The sequence below is a fragment of the Sebastes umbrosus genome, chromosome 2, assembly GCF_015220745.1.
Source record: "Sebastes umbrosus isolate fSebUmb1 chromosome 2, fSebUmb1.pri, whole genome shotgun sequence".
Lineage (NCBI taxonomy): Eukaryota > Metazoa > Chordata > Actinopteri > Perciformes > Sebastidae > Sebastes > Sebastes umbrosus.
Window position 1 is genome coordinate 40,769,264 of NC_051270.1, and position 22,995 is coordinate 40,792,258.

General features: G+C 42.4%; 1 protein-coding gene across 1 annotated transcript in view; it reads left to right on the forward strand.

The window, feature by feature from the left end:
• Window positions 1-3,032: 3,032 nt before the first annotated feature.
• Window positions 3,033-22,995, forward strand: part of LOC119478994 — a 28,887-nt gene continuing 8,924 nt past the window's right edge. Inside the window, exons 1-3 of the mRNA XM_037754125.1 lie at window positions 3,033-3,047; window positions 3,202-3,357; window positions 21,951-22,093. Coding sequence (XP_037610053.1) covers window positions 3,033-3,047; window positions 3,202-3,357; window positions 21,951-22,093 — 314 coding nt within the window. The remainder of the gene's footprint in view (window positions 3,048-3,201; window positions 3,358-21,950; window positions 22,094-22,995) is intronic.

Sequence of the window (22,995 nt, forward strand, 5' to 3'; positions counted from 1 at the left end):
TAACAACTCAGTCAAAAGCCACTTTGAAAGCTAGCTATATAGTTGCTGCTCGTGTAGCTCGTAGCAAGAAACCCTTTACGATTGCAGAGGAGCTTATTTTGCCAAGCGCTGTGGATATGTGCCGAGAGTTACTGGGGGAAGCCGCTGCAACCAAAATTCAGTCAATACCCCTCTCCAATGACACCGTGAGCAGAAGAATTATTGACATGAGTGATGACATCGAATGCCAACTTCTGGAAGGAATAAAGGCAAGCCCAAGTGTCTCACTGAGGGTAAGCAGAATATGTATTTTGGTCATTACAGCTGACAGTGGCATAACACATATCTACAGCCCAGTTTATTATTTGTTGTATAAACATGTTAGGTTTTTTACTCATTTATTTGGGAAGGTGGTCCTCGGAAATGTTTTGACAATCACAAGTGGGCCTTCAGTTGCAAAAGGTTGAAAACCCCTGATCTACACTCTCTTTCATGTTTGTATTTTATGTTGTATTTAATTTTCGGTTCCATAACGATAGATAGAAAAAGTTGAACTTGTACTCAGCTTTTCCTGCACAATAATATACAATTCCTATACATTTTTTTTACATCAGAAATTCCATTTAAATTCCTTAAAAAATGCATTTAGCATATTGTTTTATGCTAAATGCAGTACTTGTGAGGGTTTCTGGAAAATATCTGTCATTGTTTTGTGTTGTTCATTGATTAACAATAATAAATATATGCATATGTATGTATAAAGCAGCATATTTGGCCACTCTCATGTTGATAAGAGTGTTAAATACTTAACAAATCTCCCTTCAAGGTAACAGATAAAAAAGGTGTGCTTAATTTGCAATTAATCGCAATTAACTATGGACAATCATGCAATTACATATTTCAATCAACTGACAGCCCTAATTCATATACATTCTTGCAATTTAAGTTCCTTTAAAATGAGTTTAGTTTATTACATTTATTTGTCAGGGATCTGACACAAGGAGAAGAGATGTGTTGCACCAGATGTAGCTAAGAACTAGTTTCCAAATCAACATTAATATACTTAAGTATATAAAAAAGTTGTTGAGTTATTATAGTTGTCTTAATCCTAATAAAAAAAAAATTAATTATTGGATTCTGCAGGGTTTTTTGTAACAAAGGTGCTTGGCCTGTGGCAAATTAGTGGTTGGCGGACCATTCTGCAGGATTTCTATAGGCATGTAAATGTTCTTTTTTCAGATTTTAATTTGCCAGAAGTGCGATTCAAAGTAAATAAACTGGAAAAACAAAGTTCAGAAACTTGTGTTTGGTGGATTATTTCTCTGTTGTTACAATGCTAATGGTCATTGTATTTAACATGGTTGTAAAGCCTGTTTATTTACCTTCACAATGATGTCCAACTTGTAATGATCATGCATTTGTGGGATGAGCAGCACAGCTGATTATGTGGGTAGCGCCCAAGAAAAATTTGCCAAAATGCTCCGTCAATGGTAAACAGTGTATTCTCCTGTTGGTATTGACTCTTGTTTTGAGTTGTTTGGTGGATTGGATGATTGAACTCTCTATCAGTAACAAGGAACAAACAAGACATATTGGCTATTTTACACTTTATTCATTTAATACACCGTCAGGAGCTTCAGTAGCGGTGGAAGATCCATACGCAGCCACAACAGCCTGGCACCTCCTCCTCATGCTGGTCACCAACCTGGTCACACGTTGCTGTAGGATGGCGTTCCATTCCTCAACCAGGATTCGTTGCAGGTCAGCAAGCGTGGTTGTGTCAGTCACGTACAGCACGCCCAAGCTGATCCCACAAGTGCTGAATTGGGTTGAGGTCTGGACTCTTGGCAGGCCGTTCCATTCTCTCTACTCCCACATTGTGGAGGTAGTCTGTGATAACCCTGGCTCTGTGGGGGTGAGCGTTGTCATCTTGGAGGATGGAGTTAGGTCCCAGATTGTGGAGATGTGGGATCGCCACTGGCTGCAGAATCTCATCCCGATATCTCACTGCATTGAGATGGCCTTCAATGATGACAAGCCTTGTTTTGCCAGTGAGGGAGATGCCGCCCCACACCATGACACTACCCCCACCAAAAGCTGTTACTCCATCGGTGCAACAATCACCATAGCGTTCTCCACGTCGTCTCCATACTTTGACCCTGCCATCCAACTTTGGCAGACAGAACCTGGACTCATCACTGAACATGACATTCCCCCACATGTTCAGGTTCCATTGTCTGTGTTGCGACACCAGCGCAAACGGGCCTGACGGTGAAGGGCAGCCTTATGAGAATACACTGTTTACCATTGGCAGAGTATTTTGGCAAATTTTTCTTGGGCGCTACCCACATAATCAGCTGTGCTGCTCATCCCACAAATGCATGATCATCACAAGTTGGACATCATTGCGAAGGTAAATAAACAGGCTTTCCAACGATGTAAAATACAATGCCAATTAGCATTGTAACAACAGAGAAATAATCCACCAAACACAAGTTTCCGTACTTTGTTTTTCCAGTATATAAGAACACCACAGAATGTATACTATCACCAGAAACATTTATGTAAAGTAGAAGAGAAAAACACATAAATGTGCACATTCATGCTAACCGGTGATCTTAAGTTGTTTTTAAAACATTATTTCCACAGTCATTTATCATCTTTACTGATTGATTTAGACACTTCCAATTTTTTTTCTCTGCTTCTTGGATCTCAACAGAAAACAAAAAACTAATTAATTACCAAACGTCAAACTTTAACTTCGTGAGATACCCAGCAGCTCCTATTAGGCTGTAAATCACTCAACAGTCAGGACTCTGTTCAGAAAACAACAACAATGGAGGATGAAGCTGCATCTCACAGCTATTGTGTCATTTTTTAATTATTTCTCTTATAACAAGTTGGAGTCTCTAAATGTGTTCAGAAAATGAGTGTACAACACACTCACTGTGTCGCTCTGCTCACAATATGAATATGTACAATACACATGCATATAATATTGTCACTGATCCACTGTTATGATATCATCTTACTTTCCCCCTTGGGTGAGTCACATGACCCCTGTTAGGGTGAGAGGCTTCAATGAAAACCACATGGAGGGAGGATAGAGCTGCGAGCAAACAGAGAGAGAGAGAGAAAGAGAGAGAGAGAGAGAGAGAGGCCAACGTGAGCCACAGAGACACACTTAGAAGAACAAGAGAGCAGCTGTAGGGAACATCTAAGCCTCCAGGACCAGAACCAAGGTCAGATCCAGGACCAGAGGCTGCACGACGACCGGCACCAGAATCAGGACCACCAATCAGGAGCAGCCCAATCCACCATGTCAGAGTCCATCAGAAGAAAAAGCTCCAGCAGACAGCTCCTGCAGAACCTCATCAGGTGAGAGGACACTACCTTTAACACATGACGTTCACAGGTTGGTGATGTTTTTACCTACACCAGCAGGATAAAATGAATTCATTCAGTGTGGATAAATTGTCGTCACAATTCTAAGGTATTTGTATTTTACTTCAGGGTTCTGGTATTATTTCACTTTTACTTTTAACTTCACTACATTTACTTGACAGTTACTACTCTCGACCAGATTGATATTGAAATGTGTTTAATATGTAAATGCACTAAAATAATCATTTATAATGATGTTACACTGACAGGAGCCATTCTGCCTGCATGTGAGTACTTTTACTTTTGATTAGGGCTTTCAGTCAATTAGAATATGTAATTGTGATTAATTGCAAATTAATTGCACATTTTTTTATCTGTTCAAAATGTACCTTAAAGGGAGATTTGTCAAATGCTCTGCATGTGATTATCATAAAGTGGGCATGTCTGTAAAGGGGAGACTCGTGGGTACCCATAGAACCCATTTACATTCACATATCTGGAGGTCAGAGGTCAAGGGACCCCTTTGAACATGGACATGACAGTTTTTCCTCGCCAAAATTTAGTTTGCTTGTATCTGTTAGTGACAAAATGACATCAAACTTAATCATCAGTGGTTAAAACAAGATCACCATCATCACCCACCAATATTATATGGTAGTCTGATCATCAGGTGACTCATCCTGAGCATGGAACAGTGTAATGACATGAGAGACTTGATATATAAAGTATACATGATGTACATATTTATGTAGAGGGAGAACAGACTGCAGAAAACATGACAGGGGTGTCTGTGCTGTCAACCATATTTACCGCTCTTGCTATCTTTGTTATCAGAAGCCCTGAGAGGCAAAAAAGAACAAAGAAATTCTGGTGATCAATTTTTTTAAAGGAACTGTTTGTAAGAATCAGAAATGTCTTGTTAACAGCGACACCTGTGGCCGTTAAGTCAACAAAAGTCAGCGTCCTGTTGCTCGCGCTTGTGCTCGCTCTACATAGACATGAACGAGCATCGCTCAACACAGTGAGGCGACACACGTCAGCTAAAAGCACAATATCACTCTATATTTCAGCTGCTTGGCAGTAACCAGACCAAGGTCTCTCCATGAATCAATGCTGATCCTAGTGTTGGCTTTTCCTGCCTCAGCCTCCCGACCGCGGTCGGAGGGAACAGGAGACACCGGAGTTTTGGTCGGTGACGATAACGTTTCTCTCTGCGGAGCCCTGTCACTTCACAAGACACGGGAAACCTCTGTTGGTCTGGAGGAGCTGCAGCAGTTATTTCTGCACAAACGTCCACTGTACATTCACTAGATATTCTCAGAGCTAAACTAACTCTTCTGCAGTGTGGAGTGTGTGCGCATGCATGTGAGAGGTGGAGCGAAAGAGCGAGAACGAGCGCGGTGTGTGAGTGAAGGCAGGCAGAGGAGCAGAGGAGCAGAGGAGCAGAGTACAGCAGAGACTCCGGTCCTGGAGACCAAAGCTACGGTCTCCCCCGCGTCCTCCGACCGCAGACGGGCTTCACTAGATACAACCAAGAGGTTTTGATGCTTCACTGTAGTTTGTGTTGAACAAGACTGCTGTAATTTATCAATACAATGATCATGTCCTTTTTGTCAAATAATTAGTAAACTGTTCATCATAACTTTTTTTATTTGTGAACAAATATAATTAATGAAACATTATTTAAAAATTTTCTGAATCTGATCTTTTGTTTCTTTTATAGATATGATTTTATAAGACAAATATTTCCAGAAGAATTGAATATTCGGACGAGGGCTGTGATTAATAATAAAAATAATTTAATTAGTAATAATAATGGTCCAAAATGATCCTAGTATATCTCCTAGTATCTTTTATTCACTATAGATATTCAGAATGTGTCTCTTTATCCTGCTGTATAATATGTTGACTGGGACACTGCTCCTAACACCTAAATGATACCCAGTCGGCTACAGATAACACAGGAAAGCACTTTAACTATTAACACTAAACACACCACTTTAACCCTATAATGTTCCAGTTGGAATATTATTGGAGTATTATAAGCCAACTCTAGAAGATGCATAGCCCAAGTATAATAATAGCAATAAAACCACAGCTTATTATGACTGACACAGTTTAACATGCTTAAAGAAATAATGAATAAATAGGAATAAGAGATTGCTGATAGCGGCTGAACAAGTGAAAAAGAGAGTACCGACACTTATTTTTTTCCACTTCAAGCACTGCCTGTTCTTAAGTCATAAACACAGGATAGAAAGCAATTTAGAACAGACTTAGAAAATAATGGATCACCACAATTTATTTTTTTTGACTTGCCTCTCAGGGCTTCTGTCGTAAATCACTGAAACGAGAGAAGAATGAATGGTTGTTCCCATTCATTTGAATACAGTCAGAGATTGGTTTAACTTAAAGTATTTCTGCATTGGCCTCAGCATTAGCATGTGGTGGTTGCCAATTAAGAAGGGTATACTGTGTTCTCAAAAAGAGAATGATAAGGGACCTAGAATCAAACCATACCAGACACCAGACACCAGACGAGCAGGGAACAGAAGACCACAATGTGGTCTATGATCCGGTTGAGTCCATTTCAAAGCCACATGTTGTCAGAGGTGATTATAGTGAATACAGCGCCGAGTTTAAGAACTGCTCATCATCAACAGTTTATTGAGTTATTATTGACGGATGGTATGACTAATGTATACCTGCAAAGTACACTGATATTGTTTTCATAAAATGAGTTTGTTTTTTCCAAGTCGTTTGGTTTCCAGAGCTTCACACCCACCTGTAATTAATCAAGTTGCGTTACTCATGAACCACTAATGTGATTTACTGGTAGCATTTCCCTTCATATACCACACCTTATCCAAAGGCATTATCTAGTATAAAAACCTGATTCTGAAAAACACTGATATCAATAGCTTTTCCAATTGTGACACGAGCGCTACAGGCAGAAATATTAGCTTCATAATTAAATCACACTAAATAACGTCTCAAACTGCAAAAGCCTCCCTAAGACACTTTTAGAATCCTACAGTTACACCCAGCAGTATATCAAATATTTAACCTTTTCCACTCCATCTCTCTTTTTCATTGACCCATTTCTGTCTTCTTTAGGGGGGTCCAGGGGGTCTTTAGGGGGAGATAGCAGGTCAGCAGTAGATGTCACAGAGAAGTGGTGTACATCACCTGAAAGCTGAGAACCTGAAGATTAATTTGAGATGCAGCTCAGCACTGAGTGTCAAGTTGTTATAAGTCAGAAATAAACAATATGAATTACCTAATTGATAAAAATACATTTTGAAAGTATATAAGGTCTTAGAACATTATGATAGAAGTATATGATGGCCATTCCCATGCTCACTTATGTCTAAGCACTTCTGCTTGGAAAAATCATCACACATGAACACAATTGGGCTCATTTGATCTACAAGAGTCTCAGCTTTTCCCAATTTATGCAATTCCAAGACTGCCCAGTAGGCAGAAATATTCAAATACACCATTTTAGAATAGATGACATATTTATACTGCATGAAAAAGAGTGCATTACATGGGATTAGTATAACGTGGGCATGTCTGTAAAGGGGAGACTCGTGGGTACCCATAGAACCCATTTTCATTCACATATCTGGAGGTCAGAGGTCAAGGGACCCCTTTGAAGTTGGCCATGCCAGTTTTTCTTCACCAAAATGTAGCCTAAATTTGGAGCATTATTTAGCCTCCTTCCCAACATGTTAGCTAACTGCAAAATGAACCCCAAAACAAGACAATTTGAGTTTTCCATAATACTTCCTTTTTAGAAGGATGCTGGAGGCTCAATAATCTCTATCATCACAATCACTTTCAATTCAATCGCCTTTTATCGTATCCTTTTGTTCTTTTTTGTACCCTGTTGCTAATTTAGTTCCCTGTTGGCCTGTTGGCCACTTAACACAGCCTTCTCTGATTTATCTCCTCTAACAGGCACCGGGAGCCTGATCTCTTGTGCTGTTTTCCATATTTCCTCTCCTAACTACTGTTCCTCAGCGTCAGTGAGGTTCTTGTTTCCTTAGTGATCGGTGGAACATTGCTGTGTGACTTCACTGAAAATGACACTGAGCTCTGAGTTCAATGGCTTCTTTTATAGCTGCAACTTCCTTAATGGCCATGACATCATCTGGCTGAGTCCTGAACGCCCCCCCCCCCCCCCCCCCCCCCCCGCTCAACTGCTCGCACACACACAAAGAAAATGCAGTTCCCCAGGCCTCCATTGCCTCATTGTGTAAATGGTGGAAAAAGTGATGCGTATCAGACAGATTTCCCCCCACGATTTGCTCATTTCACATTTATGCTTCACAGCATCAAATTAAATGTCCCAGCAGACTCTGAAGGTACCTGGGAGTACAGACTGTCCTGCAGAGACAATAGCCTGTAACAGCAGTTATTCACTGTGTGAACAAAGCACAGCAGACATGCCTCATCTATAACTATATGACTTGTTGCCCTCAGTTGTGATCTCGACATGTTATCTGTCATCACTGTACAGTAGATGGTTTTCCACTTTGTGTTCAGAGATATTTTTGAAGCACCCAATGTCCCAAAAGATATTTTTTTTTATCTTGTGTGCACAAGCAACCTGTCTCCAAGAAAGTCTGTGTATATGGCACTAAATTGTTTTGCCAATTACTCTGTGGTGTCAAACATAATGGCTTCCTGGATTATGTCGAGAGGCTACGTGTTTGTTTAGTGAATGAAAAGCTACATTTATCTACCGCACTTGAGTCACATAGAGGTGGTCAGGGTGGAAGGAGGGCGTACAAAGCTCAGGATTTTAACACCAAAGTGCATCGAGAATCCTGTCTGTAGTTAGGTTTGGCAACAAAAGCACTTTGGTTAAGGTTGGGGGAAGATCGTGGTTTAGATAAAACGTTAATAAATATGTTCTCTCTGAAGTCACTGCTGACTATTTCCGTATTAAACCAGACTATGATCTTTCCCTAACTTTAACTAAGTACTGTAAGTGACTAAACATCCCCATAAAAGCTTAATAATAATCAATATGGGCAGTAATTGTATTGCAAGATCGGATATTTTGGAAGAAAATAATCAAATATGTTGTGATGGTGATTAAAAACATTTCCTCATTATGTTAATAGAAAACGTAAAGAGTTTTCTAAAGGTATTTGCTGTTGCAGATTAGTTGTATATAAACAGAGACATAAGATATTAAGTTATTATCTGCCCAAGCTATTATCTTATTCGCACAAAATTATCATGATGTCGATGTGGAAGTTCTTCAGTGTGAGTGATGGAGACATGAAGCTCTCAATTTGTCACAACTGCAAAAACAGCTGTGAGGAACAACCTTAACAACACTTGGAACAAGTCACTTTATCAGACTCTTATTATATTGTTATTCATTCCCATGATGCTGCTCAGAGTGATCACAGTAACCGGCTCGTCTGCTGACGGCACGAAGCTACACAGCTCCGTTAACGGCAGTTCCATTATTACATTATGCTGTGTTCAAGCTCTACTAAGTAAAAATGAGAATTCGGCGAAGGTAAATTATAACACTATAATGATGTGTTCAAATGTAATCTGGTAAAATTTAGTTTTCAGGGAGAAACTTGAATAAATCCAGTTGTTTGAAGGAGATGTTTTCACAGCAATATAAAATAGATATTAGAGAGGGAATTGTCACCTGCTTAACTTCCCAACACTAGCTCTAAGCAACTACATAATTTAAAATACTAATGCCAATAATAAAATAAAAATACAATAATTTATTTCCTGATCATTTGAGTTGTGTGTTTCTATGCAAATAACCATGATAGATGGCAATAACAAAGTAAAAGGATAACATTTAGAATTTTTGACAGTTGAAATTATTTAATGGGACGTTTCTGGGATGGTGGTAAAAAAAAGTTAGTAATTATAGTTCTTAGAAAGAAAGTCGGAATCGGCAGGTCAGACTCAAATATCGGAATCGGCCAAGAAAATTGCAGTCGGTGCATCTCGACACAAAATTCCCATCTTGATAATAAGATAATTACTTTAACAAGATCCATCTCGTGCACACATGATAATATGTTGCTCACACTGAAACACAGTAGCTTCAGATGATTCTTTTAAGTTAGGAGTAAATGATTTTTAGCTATCGGCTTAAACTTTTAAACATGCAACACCACTGATAAGGTCATTTGAGGATTTCATACTCCTTCCCCTTGTTGTATTTCAGGCAGCGATGATGAGGTCCAGAAAATCAAACCTCGTCCCCAGTTGATCCAGTTCCCCCCCCAAAAAAAGCCTGAGTGAGAAGCCAAAACATCCCTATCACACATCAAATTGATTTACAGAAACTAAAGACTGACTCTTGCCAATATGGCTCCCTCTACATCTCTAGTGAGTTTGATCTTATGTAGGTCACTTTCCCACATAATAATGACCACAGCATGTTTGACTCACAGCCGTCCATGACCCATGTCCTCACCAACAACCACAACCAATGACATTAGCATCAGCCTTTTATATTTGGATTTGTTTTTTACACTTTAAGGATATTTCATCGTGATGATTTCATTCAGCCAAATGTTTGATGAGCTGACGGAGTGACATGTTCAGAGAATCAATCATATTTTCAAGTGGTCTGTTTTTTTATGTCTTTTTTTAATGAGAACCAACAAGCTCGAGGCTTTGGCCTGTTTTTCAGCGTTGCAGTGTTTAGGACTTAATTCACAATTTGCTTTTACCAACAGATTTTACCAGTCCTCCTCCTTCTGTGCAAAGATGCAAAGTTTATCTGAAGCTAATATGAGGCTTCAGCAGTCAGAGTTAACAAAATGAAGTGAGTATCTCCCAAAGTTCAAGCCATTTTGGTACACAATTCCCTCTTTGTGTTACTGACCCTCCATTGCAGCTCAACAAGAAAACAGAGGGAGTTTTGAAATTAAAAAGATTTTAATTTTGGAAGATATCCACTTGATTGTCTAACTTGTCTAACTCATCTGAGCTATAATATGAGGCGTCAGTCATCTGACTGACGCCTCATATTAAAGCCACAGTATGCAGTATATTTTTGGCATCATTGGGCAAAATTACATAATAACCTTTCAGCATTTTGTAATTTAAGTGTTCTGAGAGAAAACTAGACTTCTGCTCCTCCTCATGGCTCTGTTTTCAGGCTTTAGAACATCTAGCCCGTGACGGGAGACTTTGACCAATCACAGGTCATTTCAGAGAGAGAGAGCGTTCCTATTGGCTGTGCTCCGGTCATGTGACCAGAACTTGGCGTTCCTTCACTAGATTTCACAATGGCGGCGGCGTCACAAACTTTCTCATTTTACAGCTAAACCGTGCACTACAAGATGATTCTGAGAACATCTGAGGAGAGAAATAGACATTAACGTAACAGAATATTGATTCATATTTGATCAACGCTGCCTAGTTTGACCGTTTGGTCGGAGTTCGCGAGTGATTGACAGCCGTCTCTCGTAGACGGCAGATGGACAGCAGACCTCAGACCTCAGATCAGCTCTGACTGCTTGTTTTCCTCCGGTCTGTGAAATCTTGCAGATGTCGTTATGAGCACCGGAAGACAGCGGAGGACACAGAGGGACATGATTTTTTTCAGGTTACCTGTTTCATGAACTACTGTCAGGATATAGTGACCGTTTTATAAAAATATATTTTTTTAATCATATTTGCTCCAATCTCGCCTATTAAAGGAACAGAGTGTAACATTTCAGGGGATCTATTAGCAGAAATGGAATATAATATTCATAACTATGTTTTCATTAGTGTATAATCACCTGAAACTAAGAATCATTGTGTTTCTGTTAGCTTAGAATGAGTCCTTCATATCTACATAGGGAGCAGGTCCTCTTCACAGAGTCCTCCATGTTGCTCCTCCATGTTTCTACAGCAGCCCAGAACGGACAAACCAAACTCTGGCTCTAGAGAAAGCCTTTCACGTTTTTATGTTACCTGAAGGCCACCGTAGTTCTCCGACACGCTTGTGAAACTGCGGTAACGTGAGCCGCAGAGTGTAAAACCGTGGTACCGCCAGCCGCAGTCGGATTTCTGTTGCTCCTAAAGTAGTGTTATGGTATGGATGGCCTCTGAGCAAGGAGAACGGCGTTAGCACAGTTTGGCACTTGGCGACTCACATTACGTCAGTCTTGGAAAAGGAGGAGTGAGCGGAGGGGTACTCAGTGGGTTGCAATCTGCAACCACACCACCAAATCCTCCACACTCTACATTTTAAAGAAGATAAGATAAGCTAGAACTGTATTGATCCCAAGGGAAAATGTTGTGCAGCAATTGCAGTACAAAGTAGGAAAGAGTGCAAATATATAGAATGCAAATAATAATATAAAATACAAATAAAGTGCAAGTTCAAGTGTACACAATGCCAAATATATAAACAGGTCAACGGTAAGGATCATATGAGAAGTGGCATATAGCTATGTATGTTCAAATCCGATGGATAACTCGATCATTCATCATCCATGACAGTTTAGCCAGATTATTTTAACCACTTCATTTGGAGGTAAAACTAAAAGTGAACATGTCTGAAATGATGATGATAATCCCTCATTGTGCAGGAAAAGTGTGTTTGTGAACAACTACAGTACAACTAACAGTGTAGTAGGTCAAAGTTGAACCACGAAGTCCGTCTGTGAATTAACATGGATGTTTACAACAGACAGTAGTTTGGCTAACCCCAAGTGCTGGATTAAAACATGTACTGTGTGACTGTCATGTTTCTTGCCCAGTCAGACATTTGAGCTCACAGAGATTACTCTGGTGAGCACAACGTTGTCAGGGCCAAATCTACAAAAATACGATCCAAGTTGTAAACCATAATCATCCTTTTAAAAACAATGACACACTCTGGAAAACTTGTTTGTACCCAACCTACAGGTGCTCTCCAGAGATTTTACGGTGACTGAATATTTCCAAAGTTTTTGTTATTCCAAATTTTTTGTCAAGATTCCCTCCAGACCTCCATAAGTATGACGAGATGGAGTTCTGACTACTCAGGATTACAGCCTCTCTCCATCCTCCGTCCTGCTCTTCCTCCATCTCCTCCTCCCTCTCTCTCTCTTTGTTTCTCTCCAGAGATTGAAATGAAGTGAAACAGCACAGCAGCTGGCTCCAGCTCCACCAGATGTGCTTGGACAATAAAGAGAGTTATTGTTATAAAGTCGCTCCCTCTGGAAAGAGAAGAACTCAATGAGCTTTCTATGAAAGAAAAGAACAACTATTTTTCCCCTATGATTTTCAAAATCCACTTACCTGAGAAAATCCTCAAATATAAACTATTCTATAGATAACTTTCGCTTTTATACCAGACAAATAACAAACAGGAAATGTGAATAATGTGTAGCTGGGTGCCAGAGTGGTTTATGGGCTTACAGTATATAGTATCTCTCTTCACTATATCAACCTGTGCTTTATACCCCTCTGTCCACAAACATTTGTGCACTTTCAGTCTGGGGACATTTTTGGTGGTTTGGGCCTCTGAGCTCCAATTAAAAGAAATCTTACAGCATACAAAGATATTTTAGATAACAGTGTGTATCCAACTTAATGGCAACAGTTTTGGGAAAATCCTCTCCTGTTTCAACATGACAAGGTCGGTTGGATAAAGAAATGCTTTTCCCAGTTTGGTGTAGAAGAACTTGACTAATCTGCACAGAACCCCGACCTCAACCCCATCCCACACCTCTGGGATGAACTTGAATGAACCGGACCCTATCACCCAACATCAGTGTTGTACCCCTCTTGCGTTACTTTTGGACTGACCAGGGATGGTGCGTCAATATATACTTGTTACATGCATAGTGTCACACACACATCACCTCATTTCTCCGCCCCCTTCCTGATTCACTCCGAAGTTAAAACACATTGCGACATATACCTCTCCCCTAAACTGTCTGTCAGTAGTGCGAACAAGGGTGCACACTTGATTGTTCTACTGTTTCCTATACGCATATATTCACACAAACATTATTCTCACTCAACAGTTGATGAAACGCTGCCTGTCCATCCTGTCATGTCCCATTCATGGGTTTGACGAGTGAAACAGGGCCGTAACAAGTCCCCCCGTTAAAAAGGGCGCTCTCGCGGGTTTTTGATGTCACGTGATCGGCATAAATATGTTTATTATTTTTAACTGTGATTTTGTTGCAAATTGACTTGTTTTGGTTGGGGGGAATGATTAGACAGAGGTATAGAATTTATATGTAAAATATGCCTAGGTTAAAGGGGCTACAAATATCTTCTCTGCTGCAGAATGTTGTTAATTGTTATTTTTCTATGTAAGTAATACACCCAGGGGAGGGGCTATTAGTTTAAAAGGGGGTCATCTTGGCCTGGTGAAGTCAGTCTTATCTTGAAGTGGTTACAGAGAAGGTAACACTCAGTGAATTTACAGATTGCATTTTTGATTGTTTTTTTTTTGCCTGTTTCTGACAGAAAAGTATGGAGTTATTGAAGAAATCAATTTTCAGTGCTATTTGATGTTTTTGTACATAGCTTAATTTCTATTTTTTCACCTTTTGTAAATATTAAGCACTGATTGCACTTTGGGAGGCCAGCATAATAAAAGGGACTAATTCAACGTTTTTCGACTACGCCAGTGTTTTCATGTTGTACGGAGTTTTAAAGTAGAACCCCGCGACATATGGTGTCAGAAGTGGAATGGCTAGTCGGAAGGACATAACCACACAGGAGCGTACAGGTCTGTGTTCCCAACGGCAAGGGCAGTCAGAGGAGGGCGCGGCAGCTAGCATGGACCCGGCTGGGGAGACAGATCATACTATGACGTCCTCAGAGGAGGATGAGGAGGGGGTCAGGTACAGAGCAGATATCATAGCACCTGCAGCTCCATCATCAACTGGGGGGCCAGGAGAAGAACTACTGACAATGATGAGAGACTTTCTGGCAGCACAAAATAGGAGGGAGGAGGGCCTGTTGGCAGAGATCCGAGGCCTGAGATACACCGCTCCTACTCCAAGCACGGTGACAGCAAGCAGTCCGAGAATTGATCTGCCGACGCCAGCAGCCCGGCATGGGCAACGGCATGCACCACCAGAGGCGTTCTCCTCCGATGCAAGACTATAGCAGCAGCCCTGAGCATCCAAGGCCAGAGTGGAGACATTACACCGAGCCCAAATTATCCCAGTTTCAGATGGGGGAAGGACATTGAGAACTATTTGTTACGGTTTGAGCGCATTTCCAAAACATGGAGATGGCCAGGGAGTGAGTGAGCATGCAGACTCGTTCCAGTGCTGTCTGGGAATGCATTGGAGGCCTACACCATGATGGATGAGGAGAAGGCCCACTGCTACAATGACCTGAAAGGAGCACTGTTGACCAAGTTTGACATCTCCCCAGAGACGTACCGGCAGCGGTTCCGATTCACAGTGCTACGACCTGGTGAAACCCCCACAGAGACCTACCATCGCCTTAAGGGTCTCTATCGACGCTGGATTCGGCCAGAGCAGCACACCAAGGAGGAGGTTGGTGAGGCCATCATCCTGGAGCAGCTACCCTGGATACTCCCCCCTGAAGTGAGGACCTGGGTGAAGGAGCATGAACCAGAGGGGGGTACTCTCTCCGCTACCAAGCTGGCGCTCTACAGTACCATCAACGCTTGGAGATGGAGGACAGCTGCATGTTCTCTCCAGTGCAGTTCACCAGAACCTACACTTCAGCTACCCCAGCCCCCGGCCTCTGAGGAGAGTAGTCTAGCCAGAGCCACCAGGGTAACCCTCAGCTCTGCCCTAAACCAATGAGGACCCGGTAAGGACTTTGTTTGTTTTATTGTTTAACAGCCAGAGCACAAAGTTTCTGTGTGTCCCATACGCAAAGCTAAACTCACCTGCGCTTGCTATGCTCCCCGGCCTGAGGTGGGAGGATAGTGAAGTGAGGTTACAACGCTACAAAACTGTGACTGTTAATGGCAGCAGGTTACTGCTCTCTTTGGACAGTTGGTAGCTTCATGTCGCTGGTGCAGCAGGATCTGGTGCCAGTAAACAGTGTGGATTACAGCAGACAAGGAGGACATTCTGTGTGTTCATGGGGATAAGTATCTTGTATCCCACAGCTGACCTTAACTGTTACCATTGATGAACAGCCTTACTTGTTGGGGTGGTTGCAAAGTTACCTGTTGCTGCCCTCTTGGGCTGGGACTTAACTGTACTTCTGGACTTGCTGCAGGAAACAGGCCAGTGGAAACCGACTCTGGGAAGAGAGGGGAAGTCAAAGTCACTGTTTCTTGTCCTGTGATCACTTCATGCCCATGCGAAAGCTGGGGTCCAACCGCTCCCAGTCCTTCACCGTGGTCTGTGTGAGGGTGGCACTCAGGGTCTAAGAAAAGAGGATCCTTGTGCTCAACCTCTCCCAGACTTTGACAGTAGTCCTGTTCGATGGTGGCACAAGGGCCCAAGAAAGTCCCGTCGCCAACGCCGCTTTTGAGTAGCAGCTGAAGTCAGCAGAGCCCAAAACAAAGAGTCCTTTGTCAAATGAAATATGGGCAGTACCTGGGAAATATTTCTGTGCTATACAACTTTGAAACATTTGATTGCTTAGGTGGGGAGGCAGCAGAGGGAGATTGTGTGGGAAGGGAAAGGTTTATTGTGGAAAATGATGTGTTGTACACCGTTGATAATGACCACAAACGCCTAGTAGTTTCCTGCTAACTGTAGGTCACTTGTCATGCACCTAGCACAGACACTCACATGGTCTGGACACCTTGGCCGCCACAAAAACATATCTGTGTATCAGTTCACGCTTTTATTGGCCCAACCATGTACCAAACATTCAGAAATATTGTGCCACATGCCCACATGTCAAAAAACATGCATTGCCCTCAAGTCTGACCGAGCTTTTCTGCAGCCAATTCCTTTTATCTCCACTCCATTCCGCAGGAATGCCATGGGATATTGTGGGGCCCGTTGGTGAGAAGCAGTGGTGGACATCAGTACATATTGGTGGTGTCGTGACTATGCTACTCGTTTCCCAGAGGCTTTCCCGATGCCGCACGATCACCGCTCCTGCTGTGCTGCGTGCGTTGGTGCAACTTTTCTCCAGAGTGGTAATACCTGATGAGATCCTGACGGATCAGGGGAACGAACTTCACCTCCAGGTTGATGCAGCTCTTCCACAAGCAGCTTGGGCATCTCAGCAATCAAGACTACTGCCATACCATCCACATACTGATGGTCCTTGCTGAAAGGTTCAATCAGACATTGAAGAATATGCTGTGGAAGTTCGTGGATGATACTGGCAAGGACTGGGACTGTTGGCTGCCATTCCTGCTCTTCGCCTATTGTGAAGTTCCCCAGGCATCAACTGGTTTCTCCCCATTCAAGCTGCTTTATGGCTGGGAGGTACAGGGACCCTTGGATCTGCTCCGGAAAGGCTGGGAGACACCTTCTACCTCGCAAGACGACAGAGGGGTGGTGCAGTTTGTGCTGGAGATGAGGGATCGGCTGGCAAGGTACCAGGAGGAGGCAGAGGTTAACCTGCGGGAGGCCCAGAAAAGCCAAAAGACCTGGTATGACCAACAGGCCCGGCGCCGTGAGTTCCAGCCTGGCCAAAAAGTCTTGCTGCTTCTCCCTTCATCCAACAGCAAGCTCCTAGCAAAATGCTAAGGGCCGTACCTCATCACCCGAAAAATGGATCCGGTCACTTCTATCACTCAGAGAAGAAGAAACCCAAGCAGACCTACCATGTGAACCTCTTGAAAGAGTGGAAGGGACCGGTTGATCCAAGGCTCCAGGGGAGGTTTCTGCTGGCAAGGAAGGTCGACAGTGAAAAAGAGGTGGAGATGGGACTGGAGACCCTTACAACACCAGCTGCTCCTGTGTTGGCAAATCTTGAACCAAGGACAAGCTGCACAGCTCCTCCAGGTCTTCAAAGGAACGACTCCGTCCTTATTGCTGCCAGCCCAGGGAAGACAATGCTAGTGGAAGCATGTCATTCCGCCTCAAAGATGGACGACTAATTCGTCAACGTCCCTACCCGTATTCCGCAGCAGCTGTGGGAAAACTGCAGCAGGAGGTGGAGGAGATGTTGAAACTTGGAGTGATTGAACCATCCAGCTCAGAGTGGTGTAGTCAAGTGGTCATCGTCTTCAAGAAGGATGGCTCCCTCCAAATATGCATTGATTTCAGGGAAAATCAATGCCATCCCAGAGTTTGACGCCTATCCCATGCCAAGAATCGAGGACTTGCTGGAGAAGATTGGAGCTGCCAAGTACATCACCACCCTTGATCTCGCAAGGGATATTGGCAGGTGCTGCTGGAGGAGTCATGCAGACCCTACATGGCGTTCCGAACCCCAGCTGGACTCTTCTAGTTCACAGTGATGTCATTTGGACTACATGGAGCACCAGCCACCTTCCAGAGACTGATGAACAGAGTACTCCAGGGTTGTGACAACTGCAGCGCTGCATACCTGGATGATGTGGTGAGCTTCAGCAACACCTGGTAAGAGCAATGTCCAACATCTAGTCTCTTGTCCTGGGAAAGATCCAGAAGGCTGGGCTGACACTCAACCTTTCCAATGTGAGTGGGCACGACAGAGACATGGTACCATTGGTTACCATTTGGGACTGAGGGAGGTACAGCCGCAAGTGGATAGGTGGAAGCTATCTCAGAACTGCCCTCGACCACGGACCAAGAAGGAGCTACGATCCATCCTGGGATTGATTTGGGTGTTACAGGCGTTCGTGCCCCAGTTTCGCGACCACAGGAACCCAGTAACCTGGTCATATGACTGTGAAACAGCCATCTGACCAGGTTACTGGTTTCCTGTGTTCTTCTCCGTCCTCAAGAGTCCAGACTTCAACAAAAGATTTCTGGTAGCAGGTGACACATCGGCAGGCGGCCGTGGAGACAAATCACCTGGCCCAAGGGAACCCTGGGTGATGAACAAACGATTTTGTACCTCACCTCAAGCTGCAGCCACGTGAGACCAGGTATGCCACTGTGGAAAAAGAGGGCCTGGCCATTAAGTGGGCACTGGAGAGCCTGCAGTTACTATTTGCTTGGACGAGAGTTTGACCTGGAAACTGACCATCGGACTCTCACCTGGATAAACAGCATGAAGGATCACAACAGCTGCCTGACTCGATGGTACCTCTCACTGCAGCCCTTCAAGTTCACCATCCGACATAGATCCGGCAAGGCCAATGTGGTGGGCAACCTTTCCAGGTTGCCGCACATACATCAACCTCCGCGAGGAGGGGGATGATGTGACTGAGTAGCCGTCACTGACTGTGAGGCAGCGCACACACATCACCTCAGGGCCACACACACCAACATTCCTGGTTTCTCCCTGCGCCGCTGGCCCGCTGGCTTGCAGTCAGCACACACACACACATACGCCAAACATTTGCTCCGCTCCCTTCCTGATTCAGTCCGAAGTTAAAACACATCGCGACATATCCCTCTCCCCTAAACTGTTTGTCAGTAGTGCGACCAAGGGTGCACACTTGATTGTTCTGCTGTTTCCTATACGCATATATTCACACAAACCAGTTATTCTCACTCACCAGTTGATGAAACGCTGCCTGTCCATTGCTGTAATCATGTCCATCCTGTCATGTCCCATTCATGGGTTTGACTGAGCGAACAGGGCCGTACAAGTCCCCCCGTTAAAAAGGGCGCTCATCGCGCGTTTTTATGTCATGTGATCAGCATAAATATGTTTATTATTTTTAATTGTGATTTTGTTATAAATTAACTTGTTTGGTTGGGGGGGAATGATTAGACAGAGGTATAGAATTTATATGTAAAAATATGCCTAGGTTAAAGGGGCTATAAATATCTCTTCTGCTGAAGAATGTTGTTAATTGGTATTTTTCTATGTAAGTATACGCCCAGTGGAGGGGCTATTAGTTTAAAAGGGGGTCATCTTGGCCTAGTGAAGTCAGTCTTTCTTGAAGTGGTTACAGAGAAGGTAACACAGATTTACAGATTGCATTTTGGATTGTTTTTCTTTGCTGTTCTGACAGAAAAGTATGGAGTTATTGAAGAACTAAATTTTCAGTGCTATTTGATGTTTTTGTACATAGCTTATTTCTATTTTTTCACTTTTGTAAATATTAAGCACTGATTGCACTTTGGGAGGCCGACATAATAAAAGGGACTAATACACATTTTTCGACTATGCCAGTGTTTTCATGTTGTACAGACTTTTAAAGTAGAACCCCGCGACACTCATGTGACTCAGCAGAATACCGACAAGTCCCGCGGGTTGAAAGTCATTGTGTTTGTTTGACCATCCATCCACCCTTCCGCCCACCACATGGACTCTCACGCTATTGATACTACATCACTTGCTCCGACCATCGAATAACGACACGGGTTAGTGGAGTTAGTTGAAAGCCCGGTTCATCACATACTGTTTGCTAAAAGGGTGCCTTCGTGCGTCGGTTTCCAATGCCGAGGGTCACTTACCAAACGGCGGTATTTGACAAGTTGAGAGTGAAGATGGCCGTTTATATGGAGGTTTTTATTGGACTTTATTAGTTGTAATCCACAGAAGAAATCCACAAAATGTGTACGCATGATTTCCAAATATTATCACTTATGCCACAAACATGTATCTTGTATTTGTGTTGTGTAAAGTCACATCCACAAAAAATAAATACATACAATACATAACTTACTCTGTAAATACGTATTTAAGGTTTACGTATAAGTGATATATACGCATTTGCACATCCATTCTACACGTGGAATGATATTTGCACATTTGCAGATCGCTTCCTGTGGATTTATGGGCCATGTGACTTTTGTAACTTTCCTCCTTATTGTTTACGGAATTTTGTCCGATTCATACCACAGCAGATCTATAGATAATAGTTGTAAATCACAGAAGAAAATTCACAAATACGTACTATGTCCATGATCTACTAATATTTCACTACCCACAAACGTATTTTTGTATTTGTGTTGTTTAAAGTCACATCCACAAAAATACGGGGCGATTTGCAAATAAACATAACTTACTCTGTAAATATGTATTTTAATTCCACATAAAAATGTTATATGTATACATGTAGTAAAATGATATATGTGCATTTGCACATCCATTTCCCCACGCGGAATGAAATTTGCGCATTTGCAGATCGCTTCCTGTGCATTTATGGGCCACGTGATATTTGCAACTTCCCTCCTGTGTGGTTACGTAATTTTGTCCAATTTCTAGCGCATAGATCTGTAGAAACAATCTGTAAGTAAGAGATGCATTTACTGGCAGAAAGCATAGAAGAAGATTCAGTTTGACCACCTAACCCAGAACCTAACCAACAGCCTGGCTTCTGGAGAGGAAAGACGACGTGGAACATCTTTATTTAACGCGAGCCAGCGGCAGTGACAAAATCAGTTTGATTGCATTGTTTCTATTAAAATATACCTGTATTAATGGGGCAGTCTAGCAGCAATCAAGAAAACTTACCAGTTATATTCATTAAAGAAAGTTGATTTAAATAAAAAAAAAAAAAAAAGAAGACTGGCTCATTCAATCCGATGAATCACTTTATTCAAATTGAGAATTTTGTTTGAGGATTTTTTTTGAGGGTCATAAAATATGATGACAGACATTCAGAGCTTCATCTGGAAACCTCATAGAAGCTTTGAATGTAAAGAGAAGATGACATCTGGTAGCCTAGAGCCCAAATATAAAATACAACCGCAGCTTGTTTCTTTTTTGAACGATTTGAGTGGAGCCTTGAGCCCGGGGAGAGAAGGGAACAAAGCCAGTGGGACACACACAGCTTCCACTTTATGGGTATCCAACGAAGTACTCTATTGATATCGGTACCACTTTAAGGGTACTGGTACTCAGCCCTAGTGTTGGACCTCTTGTGGCTGAATCGAAGTAATCTCTGCAGCCAGGTTCAACATCTGGTGGAAAGACTGAAACCAGGAAGAGGAGGCTATTAAAGAAGCAGATTAATGCTCATGATTTTGAAATGAGATGTTCAAAAATCACATATGGTTGTAATGTTCGGTGTCCACATACTTTTAGCTATGTAATGTATCTGGAGCTTTAGTCCCTGGGGATTGAGGGGATTTGGGGGCAGCTGTGGAAGTAAGGGGAAAAACTAACTTTATCTTAGTCATCATACTCACATCTCTTTTCAAGTGATCAAGCAGCATCAAACAGATGGAAGCTGTGTGAATAACTAGTTTGTTCATATTCCTGGCTGTCAGCCTTATGGACGATGAACTTGAGCTTTACTGATTATATTTAAACCCATAAACCACTAATTGTAATAAACTGTTATTACAAACTCATTCTGTGAAGCCAAATAATGTTCAAAACCAACAAACAATTATTAAAATGTCTAACGATATGATGGGTTTTGAACTTGGGTTTGAAGATTTCACTCAGTGTAACACTTCCATTGTGGCTGGATCAAGCAGATACAGAATAGTATAATGTATGTGATAACTGTCAAATTGTGTGAAGATAATTTTTTCTGACCTTAAAGCTACATAAGGAGGACAAACAGGAAAATTGTATGTTAAGACTGTTTATGCTTGGAACTTTATGTAACTTGTTGGTGTCCATGTTGGTTGCAGTTTGACGCCCAGCGGAGCCAGGAGGATGCTGAGGGAGGTGGAGAGGGAGCGAAGGAGGAGAGCCAGGGGAGACGCAGAGAGGAGAGTTATGAGCCCCTCCTGGCCAGAGCCTCCCAACACAACCACCCGGCACACAACACGGAGTGAGTACGACACACTTTACTCCTCTCCTCTCTTGTCGTAATGTGGCTGTAATTCACTACAATCTCAGTCAAAGTGAAACAGGTAATAATATTCCAAAATACTCTAAACAATCTATATGACCGTAATATAGATTTGTTTCTAAAATATAGGTTACTGTAAGTAGTTTCCATCTCCCTGTCTATTTTCAATTCATTTCCAGTTTTATTCATGCATATAAAACAGTCTCTGAATAAACGCGTCAACATCACAAAGGAATGTTTTTTACTCTCACCTAAGTTAAAAAAAAATAAGCAGTATTAACACTGTATTAATTTTACACAAGTACCATTTCATAAGGGGTTTAGAGGTAGAACTAATGGCATGTTAAAAGTTAATAATTAACTATGAATGCTTTAAAGGAACTAGTGCAGTGCCCGTTTGGAGTGCGTGCCGTTTGGAGCAGGCCGATTGCTTGCCTCCTGGTAGCCTCCCAGTATTGCTGCTTGCAGGCGTTGTTGGGGGCTCGTGGCCATTCGGAGTGGGCAGCTTGCTTGTCTTTAACTGTCCTTAGCTCAGTTTGGGGCTGATAGATTTGAGTCTTATGTTTTGAAGAGTTGGGGCGACCCATCTGTGTGTTGGTGTGAAACTCTCCTAGATGTTTACAGCTGAGTCTTCGGTTATGCAGTGCTGATTACAGGGAAAAAGACTTGTTTGTTTGTGTGTAATCAGTACACTCCAGTGATGCTGCAGGTAGCTGAGAGGGGCTGCTGTCGCCTTCAGTTTCTGTTGGATCAGTCAGAGATATGATGTCTCACGAGGGAGGAATATCCTCATCACCCTGAGACTGTGAGCTGGCTGAGCAGACTCATTTAGGGAAAATAGCAATACTGCCTAACAAAAAGTTGGTTTTGACAGAAGAGAA